Source organism: Drosophila gunungcola, unplaced genomic scaffold, assembly GCF_025200985.1.
Source record: "Drosophila gunungcola strain Sukarami unplaced genomic scaffold, Dgunungcola_SK_2 000001F, whole genome shotgun sequence".
NCBI classification, from domain to species: Eukaryota; Metazoa; Arthropoda; class Insecta; order Diptera; family Drosophilidae; genus Drosophila; species Drosophila gunungcola.
Genome location: NW_026453197.1, coordinates 9,417,736 through 9,427,131, shown reverse-complemented (window position 1 = coordinate 9,427,131; position 9,396 = coordinate 9,417,736). Strand labels below are relative to the sequence as shown.

General features: G+C 40.5%; 3 protein-coding genes across 3 annotated transcripts; all 3 read right to left on the bottom strand.

Annotated features, from left to right (window-relative positions):
- Window positions 1-622: 622 nt before the first annotated feature.
- LOC128262248 (UDP-glycosyltransferase UGT5) lies at window positions 623-3,436 on the bottom strand. Its single transcript, XM_052996403.1, has 3 exons — window positions 3,295-3,436; window positions 1,745-2,584; window positions 623-1,686 (listed from the first exon to the last, which is right to left on the bottom strand). The coding sequence occupies exons 2-3, from the start codon at window positions 2,455-2,457 to the stop codon at window positions 768-770; spliced, it is 1,632 nt and encodes a 543-aa protein (XP_052852363.1). The 5' UTR covers window positions 2,458-2,584; window positions 3,295-3,436; the 3' UTR covers window positions 623-767.
- A 1,040-nt stretch (window positions 3,437-4,476) lies between these two features.
- LOC128261293 (UDP-glucosyltransferase 2-like) lies at window positions 4,477-6,081 on the bottom strand. Its single transcript, XM_052994909.1, is given in 2 exon segments — window positions 4,477-4,710; window positions 4,712-6,081. Coding segments are annotated over 2 exon segments (1,572 nt in total). The 5' UTR covers window positions 6,050-6,081.
- A 207-nt stretch (window positions 6,082-6,288) lies between these two features.
- On the bottom strand, window positions 6,289-9,252 carry LOC128262829 (cytochrome b5-related protein). The gene is made up of 5 exons (XM_052997372.1): window positions 9,122-9,252; window positions 8,884-9,005; window positions 8,483-8,813; window positions 7,956-8,338; window positions 6,289-7,889 (listed from the first exon to the last, which is right to left on the bottom strand). Exons 2-5 carry the CDS (start codon window positions 8,979-8,981, stop codon window positions 7,376-7,378), a joined length of 1,326 nt encoding a protein of 441 aa, XP_052853332.1. The 5' UTR covers window positions 8,982-9,005; window positions 9,122-9,252; the 3' UTR covers window positions 6,289-7,375.
- Window positions 9,253-9,396: the final 144 nt, after the last annotated feature.

Sequence of the window (9,396 nt, the reverse complement as noted above, 5' to 3'; positions counted from 1 at the left end):
AAAGTCAGTTTCGGAAATACATATTCCAACAGTGTTATAGTTAAGTTCTTTTTTTTTTGTTAAATACAATACGCGTGAAACTAAACAAGGTAAATTATAAGGCTGCCTTGCATTTGATTTATTTAATGGTGAAATTTTGTTTTTAAATATTAAAGTCAGTTTCTGCGATACATATTCCAACAATGTTATAATTATGTTGTTTTCTTTTTAATACAATACGCGTGGAACTAAGCGATTTAAACAAGTCAACTAATTTGGTGAACAAAACTGGTCATCAAAAATAATTTATGCAAAAAAGCAGTCGGAATAAAAGACTGAGAGCCAGAGAGTCAGACCAATTGTAAATAATTGTTTTCCAAGAGCATGAGCTCTCACACAAAGCAACAAAACAAATGTTTGTTGTCACTGTTATTAACATTAAGTGTTGGCTCTAATCGAAATTGATAACGATTCATTAATGATAAGATATTCGGCGGCTTATAGTGATAATAGTCTGGTAAACTAAATGTTGTGTACAATTGTATTGTAAGTAAGGCATTCTTAACCTGCTTTCCTAAAAAAGTTCCTAGGGGATATCTTACTTAAATAAAGTAATATTTGCTAAAACACTTTAAAAAGAATGTGTTGTATAACATTTTAAACTTTTATTTATAATGGAAAAAATACACAGTTTTCTTTTACATATTATTTTGTTTAGTCGTCTTGTTTGTTGTACATTTTTAATTCGTTGCTAAGTATAAAATTCACATATTTCTATTATCGTCTATCTACTGCTTCTTAACCTTTTTCTTCTGAGCAACTTTGTTCGACTTGCCGCACAATTTGCGCCACACAAACTTCCAAACGATCTTGTTAATGAGGAACAGGATGTAGAGGACCAAAACGGCGATGACATAGATGTCCAGATTATGGCTGGCCACGAAGCCCATGTGAACCAACGGACTCTGCATGTGGGCGGCACCGTGGTGCCGGATGACGTACTCCGTCCAGTAGACCACCGATTCCTGGGCAGTCAAGGGACGATCGCGATAGAGCTGCGAGAAGACCTTCAACTTGTCGGCGAACTTGGGATTCTCGATCACCTCCTTGATGGCCGCCTTGAACTCATCCAAATCGAGGCTGGCCAGTGGCAGTTGTAGGCCATATCCACTCTCCGCCAATTTGTCGGCATTTCCCGGCTGATCGGCGAAGACGGGCAGCGCCAGCATGGGAACGCCATGGTACTGGGCCTCGGCCACGCCCCCTTTGCCCGCATGGGTGATGAACAGCTTGATCTTCGGATGGGCCAGGATATCGTCCTGTGGCAGCCACTTCTTGTACAGTATATTTGCCGACTTGCCGGGTGTGTTCTTGGTGTCCTCCCACTTCCAGATCACCTGCTGCTTAACGCTGCTCAGGCCCTTGAAAATGGTTTCAATCACCTGCGGCTGGATATGCTCACCCTTCAAGTTCGATCCCAGACTGAAGAGGATGGCGCCGTGCCTGCCCTTGTCCAGGAACTCCTTGATGTCCTCGGGCAGAGGATCGGGCTTGTTCTTAATCTGGATGCCTCCGATTTCAACTATGCCCGGCACATTCGGACGGATTGGTCCTTCGCTGATGGCATGGCCATTGCAAAAGGCCAGCGAGACATTCCTTTTGGCCACCTCAAAAGTGGGCATCGATTTGTCATTGCCCCAAAGTCGCCTGAAGGGATAAGAAAAATAAGTTTAATCTTTGAGATAATCAATTGTGATGTACTCACTTATAGAAACCATTGTATTTGTGGGTTAGGAACATATTGAGCGCATTGAAACCGAGAGTGCTGGCAAAGTTCTGCACTCGCTGCTTGAAATTCATGGGCTGTCCCGCGGCCACAGCAATTTGCATTTGTGGCACGCTGGACAGCTCCGGATTGCCCAGCACCTCGTTGACCATCATCATGGGTGGTCCCGACCAGGAAATAATTACGGGGCAATTGAAGCGGGCGCCCAAGGCCACCTGGTAAGTGTTGAAGAAGAATCCCACAAAGACCACATCGAATTTGTTGCCCTTGTTGAGGTAGAGCTCCTGGAAACGCGAATCCTCCAGCACGTCCACCTGCTTGTCGATGAGCAGCGACAGCGAGCTGAAGATCGACTTCATCGTGTTCCAAATCGAGGGCTTCTCCTTGACCATCCCGGACATGCCGTCGTTGAGGATTTTCTCATCCTCCGCACTAAGGGGCACCACAATGTGCTTAATGCTCTTGTGCGTCACTTTGGGTGGCATCGAGGAGACGACGGTCACGTTGTGACCCTTCTCGGCCAGCGTCTTCATAATCGACATGTGGATAATCAAGTGCGACGGACTGTGGCTGGTGAACACGCCCAGGATGTTGGCTCCTTCGCTTCCCTGGGGCATCGACTGCAGCGCCAGCAGGGCGACCAGAAGTCCGCCCAAACTGCAGCCAATCCACGAGCTCCGGTCTTGTGTCATCACTATGCAGCTCCGTTCAAGTCCAAGTACAAATGCAAACTGATTGTGCTGCAAGCAGCCGGCGACTATCTTATACACAGCCGGTTCGGGCGATAACGAACTGATAAGATTCCTTTTGACCGTTAATCTGCAAATATATATGTCATTTATGTTTAGTACATCGAATTTCAAAATGTTTGCCACGGCCAAGTTATAATTATCTTATTAATGCGAAGGAAGTTAGTACGTGTACATTAAGTAAAGAACACGTTGCCTTTTATGTCCTCTGACGACCCTAACTTAAAATTAATTATTTTTTAAAAACAATTATTTTATCAGATAATTTTAGAGGCTATAAGCCCAACGAACCGTGGTCAACATTTTAAAGCTTTTGTAATCTCTTTAAAAATACGTTTGAAGTACTGGTTGCATTTATAGTCCGCGAGCGACCCTAATTGGAACTTTAATTATATTTTAAAAACATTTATTTAAAAACATTAAAAATTTGCCTTTTGAGGTCATGACATATTATCCCAAAATAATTGCATGGCTTTTTATGGGATATTTTAGATATTATTATTAAAGAAAGCATCTTTATTGTAATTAAATACAATCAAACAGGTACAGTTTTCAAATAGAGTTTGCTCTTCTTATATATTAAAGCATATTTTAATCAGTCACTTAAACCAGAAAAATCCACCTTGCAATATTTTTAAACGGTTTTGACTGCAAATAAATAGGTTAAAGGTTGCACCCTTGTTGCATTGTCAATGTCAACTTGGAGGTTAACAATTGTTTCTTTGAATTGGCACTCTCTGTTGATGACTCCAACACAACAATTATAGATATTCTAAATACCTCGTCTATATAGAGACACCGAAGTAAACCATTAAATAATATAAAACAAATTTGGAAAACAATACGCGTACGGCACGCGCTGCCTCAGAGCCACTCGAATCACTGAGAATTGAATCCGAACCGAACCCGAATCGGAATCGGCATCGGAATCGGAATGAGCCGAAGCTATAGTTTCTATATAGAGAACATTTCAGAGAATCGATGAGCGGGGAGGGTTCTAAAAATAATCGCTGTGGGAGAATGTGGGAGCAACCTGTTAAGTGAGTGTTGTTCTAGGTCTGGGGATCATTGTTGCTATTTGTTTAATTGCCGGATTGTCTACGGTGCATGACATCAGTGTAAATAAATTTAATTTTGCAGGTCACCGACGTCACTTGAGTTACATTGTAGATAGCATAGGCTTTTGATAAGTTTTTGTACTGTTAATAAGCATTATAAGGCGATGTAGGTGCATTTTGAAAAGTAATCCAAATTTATTGTATACTTTTCATACTGATTATCTGATTTACATTTTTGTTATTTATTAAAATTATGATGAATTTGTTTTTTTTTCAAGTAGATAACTGACTTGCGACTTTCAAAACTGCGACAGATTTAATTCATGGCCCCCTGTGTTTCTGTGTACCCATCTCAGATTATACATATCTGTAAAATATATACGACTGGGAACAATCAATTTCAATGGACGACTGTTTTATACTTAGTCATGCTGTCCGGCAAAGCTTTATCTTTATTTAACTCCGCCTCTTTATGTGCAACATCATGCATTTTTATTTTTGAAAATAAATTTAATTTGTTTTTCTTAAGCGTATGCTTAGACTACTTGATCTCTGAACCTGCTGAGCACATGCAATTTCGTATTTCATAATATTAACTGATATTACGTATACGCAGTGATTGCGATAACTATGACCACGCACAATTATAAAAACCTTGTGAAATACCCAACGAAGTATGACATTGAGTATAAAGACTAGAACCAGACTGATAGTGAGGACTACTCCATAAACATCAAGATTGTTGCGGGCCACGAAGTCCATGTGGAATGAGGGGACTTTGTAGATGATAGGCTCCCTGGTGTTTTATGAAATATATGCATTAAAAAGAAAAACATTTGATTTATTTTATGGTGCTATTTAAAGTTACAATTTTTATTTATTATAAATATACAATTCTAAACATTTATTGTTTCTTTTTCGCCTCTGAGATCTTTGCCGTGCCCCACAACTTTTTCCAAATTAATTTAACAACCAGGCGAGTTAGGAAGACGAATAAACCTAGGATTGTTAAAATTAGAGCGTATATATCCAGATTGTTTAGCTCAATGAAGCTCATATGCACCGCTGGACTCTGCAGGTGGGGGGCACCACGATGCTTCAGAATGTACTCCGTCCAGTAAACGACCAATTGTTTTGCGGCTCAGAGGTCGATCTCTATAGAGGGCGGAGAATTTCCCAATAGCTTGGCCATACTTCTCGTTTCCCAAGACTTTTTGCACGGCCTCTTTCAGACTATCCTCCGTTATGGTGAGCAAATCGAGGGCCACGCCATATCCCGATTTTTCCATTACACCAGCATTTCCGTGCTGATCCCCGAAAATGGGCAAGGCCACCATAGGTACTCCATGGTACTGGGCCTCGGTGATGCCACCCTTACCGGCATGTGTGATAAAGATTTTGGTGTTTGGATGGGCCAGGATATCATCTTGGGGCAGCCAGTTCTTATAGAGAATGTTGGATGCATTTCCAGGCGTTTTTTCCAGGTCCTCCCACTTCCAAATGACATTCTGTTTCAATCCAGATAGGACCTTGAAGAGGGTCTGAATGATTTCCGGCTTTACCGAGGAGCTCTTGATGTTAGAGCCGAGTGAGAGAAAGACGGCTCCTTGCTTCGATTTATTTAAAAACGTATCGATATCCTTGGGCAGCGGATCCGGCTTATCCTTAACCTGAATGCCTCCGATTTCAACGATGGCAGGAACAAGGGCTCGAATGGGACCCTCACTATTCAAGTGGCATCCGACAAAGACCATGGAGATATTCTTTCGAAGCTCATGTAGAGTTGGCTGATCTTTAGCCGGGAAGACTTCTTTATAAATGCTGAACAATTTATACTCAAATGCAACTATAATGTATTTAAAGATCAGGGACTTGGCCAAGTTCTCGATTCGATTAAAAAAAGTCATGGGATGCGTTACAACAGTGCCCATAATGGGCACATACGAGATCTCCGAGGGATTACCCGTGAATTTTTCAATGATGGGAACAGGCGCCGACATCCAGTCAACGATTACAGGCACCTTTAGCTTGGCTGCAACTCCCAATTGGAAATCGTTTATAAAATAACCAAGTATCATCAAATCGAATTTGGTCTCGTAGATGCGCAGGAATCTCGGATCGGAAAGCAGTTCAGCCTGGGCCTTGATCATCACATCCATGTCATTAAGAATGCGATTCATGGTGCTGAAGAGAGAGTTCTTCTGACCGGCCATTACGGACATTTGGTTTTCCATTACCAGCTCTTGCTCCTTTTTCATCGGCACCACAATCACGGTGATGTCCTTGTGGGTTATCGTGGGCTTCAGCATCGACACCACTGTCACGTTATGTCCTGCTTCGGCCAGTGCCTTGGCCACCGACATGTGGATGATCAGGTGCGACGGACTGTGGCTGCTGAACAGCCCCAAAATATTGGCTCCCCGCGTGGAAGCTACTAACGCGAGTAGCAACAAAAATACACATCGAGCCGCGAACATTTTATAAGATTTTCTCGTGCCCTCGCCGGTCAATGTCGAAATAAGAACTGAAGAGAACCGGGCATGCGGCAAGCTATTTATAAGTTAACTTCACCTGTTGCCTATCGACTCCCTTCGATTCCGAACGATACTCTTATCTAAAGCTCTTAATTGCCTGACTCGACTCTTTAGTTAAGGTCTCTGAAAAGGAGTCAGCCTTAAGGATATATTTAAAGAAAATTAAGAGAGTGTCATTTGAATACAATTGTATTTAATTTTTATTTCACATCCTTAGTTATTTTATAAAATACATGATAAAGTGATTCCCACAATATATAAAACATTTTCCAAAAGTAAACTCTTAAAGTTTAGATTCGCGTATCGGCCTTCTTTTATTCCAAATGAGACTCTTCTCTAACTGCTCTTAAAGTTTTGGTTTCTGGGCCCAGAATTATAAAAAAAGTATTTAGAAGTATTTGATGATTTCTCCGGTTAATATCGAAATGAAACTGATAAAAACAGTTCTCGTAACCAGCTATTTATTGGAGAACTTGCCTAGCTGCTGGCCACACGAATCGCTTATCTTATCCATTTACTTTGAACGATAATCTTAAATAGGTTATTTTATCCCATTATTTCAGAACAATTTTATTCATTTGTTTAAACAAGATAACAATAAAATTAAGTTTTAAAATTAAAAAAAATTAAAATGAAATTTTGGTAATTTTTAATGTTATTATTTTCCCTTATCCCAATAGGATTTTCATGTATTCCTTATAAAGTTACTTTGTGTTCAAATTTTCAAGGTTTCAAATCATAAATTAAAGTATTGACTTATGCTCATTGATTCTTATTTGCTTTGACACCGTGACTCAGCGAAAAGTGTTTTTTTTTTAAGTTCGTTGTGGTCTTACGTTTACTCAAACGAAGTATCAGTCAGCACCAGCTGAACTCTCAACTTTAAAGAGTCGCTTAATAAAGTGTGTTACGAATTGTTTATGGGCTGCTTAAGCACCAGATTAACTTAACCATAAACGATGCTTTTAAAGATATATAATAAAAAAGCGGAAATGGTAAAGAAGCTTTAAACCGACGTTAACAGAGAAATAGGAAAGAGAGCTGAGAAAAGCTTTTTGATAAGAGCATATTCGGAGTATTTGGTGAAGTACAAATTAATATAAGAGTATGAATAGGAATTTTAAATCTACATATCTTAACAATTTCACCTTGCTTTTAATAGTTAAAAAATCTTTAGCTTTAAAGATCTAAGACTTAAATAATTAAATTATTTACAAAACAACAAATTCCCTGCCCATTAGACATATTTCATTAGTTCCCAATCTCGTCCTACTCAACCTTTTTACTACCCGGTGGCAAAGTATTCTTTTTTATCCTCAGCAATTGCTCGTTCTGCCCCTTGATGTGACCCCAATGATTGATCTCCCTCAGTTCCACATCGAATTCTTTCATCGTTTGCTTCAACTCTGGATAGAGATGTTTGAGCACTCCGTGATCCAGAGTGGGAAAAAGGTGATGCAGGGCGTGCTCACCAAAGTGGGTGAGCACCAAGAGATCCGACCACTTAATGTCGCCACGATCTATGATGGTATCCACCTGATATAGACCCCAATCCATGTCCTGGCGTTGGGCATCGCCATCGTGTAGAATGCGAGGATCATGATGAGCTGCCGTAAGACCAACAAGTCCAAAAATAAAGCTGCCCACCGCTACGATTATTTGCCAGCTAATAAGAGTTTCAAATAGACCAACTCCAGTGAACAAATATAGAAACATTGGTAGGGTCAGACCAATAAGATCATCCCAGTGCAAGACGTTTCTTTTGGTAAGGGATAAAACCAAACTGAAAGTAAAGAAAATCTTTAAGTATCTAAACAGAAAATATATAAAATATATTGTATTATGTTACCGAATAAGAAACTGTACTTGAAACAGTACCACATATACCACTGGGGAAATAACCACCGAAATCCAACGCTGGGTTTTGCTGGCATAATGACGATCGGGAATCCAGCACAAGAATGGCTCAAACATGGACATCTCCAGATCGTGTAGTGAATTCGCATAGACATGGTGTGATAAGGCATGCGATACCCGCCAATTCCGGAAGTTCATCATCGTCAGATTAAAAGTGTACATCCGCCAGCTATCCCGCTGATGGAAGAAATTGTGGGTGGAGGTGGCCACCCAGCAAAGGGCCAATCCAGCAAGAGACTGGAAAATCAGAGAGTCCAAAACTGTGCCTGCCCAGCTGAAAAGAAACACGGACAACAGGATGCCCAGATGCAGAAACTGAAAGATACAAAAAATTATGCTAATCAAGGGATATAGAAATTTGTTAAATTAGAAAGAATTCTAAAAATTAATTTAATAATAAATAGAATAAGGCCTTAAATGACATACTTAGAAAATGTGCCCTAAGAACATTTGTAATACCTCTGTTTTCTTGGTGGGAGAGTAATCAATCTTTTTCAGCTTTTCTCGCACTCTTCGCTTCAGGGTCATGTAAAACCCATTTTCATTGAGCGTAAACTTGTAGTTTCGGGGCTTCGAAGCCTGTCGCACTTCGAATTTACTCAGCATTTCGCGAGCCCGCTCCTCGATGTGATGCGATTCGAAGGGTTCGGTGATATCCGTGCCCCTGGTGCACTCAATCCAAAAGGCGCCACCCGGATGGCGAGAGGCAAAATCGCTTAAGTCGTACAGCTTATCGTTAATGCGCCAAAGACCTTCGGCCTCGTCATCGGCGTTTTTGCCCTCCAGCCAGCTAAGCAACAAAAAAAATTATAGTTTCTGTTTATTTGGTAAATAACCAAATAGATATTTTTGATACATACCTCTCACTTGTAATGGGACGATACTGGCGGTAACTCGGATAAGTCCTCGAGATTCCTGACACTTTCCAGGCTTCATCCTCGGCTATATTGGGCGCCATTGTGTGCACAGTTTGTTAATCGATCTACACGATTAATAACAGTTAATTTTAGACATAGAAAATATCTTGAATGCTTCAATTAAATCGAAGCTGATAACTACATCATGCTCATTGGTTCCCAAGTTCAACTTAGTACCCACCGAAAGAACCGGTCGCTCTGTGCACCCCAATGAAGACAAACCGCAGAGTTTGTTTACGTAGCGCCTACTAAACTTTTATTTGGAGCGTCGCGTCGCTCGGCTTTTGTCTTCGTATTACACTCGCTCGATCAATTATAAAAGCTTCGAATCGAGAGTATCACAGATCGAAAGCTTTTTGCTCACTGCCTCTCACTTCTTATCATGGGTCGAAATGGAAATTAAATAATACTTAAATGGTATACAGGGCACAATTGGGTTTAATGTCTAATATATGC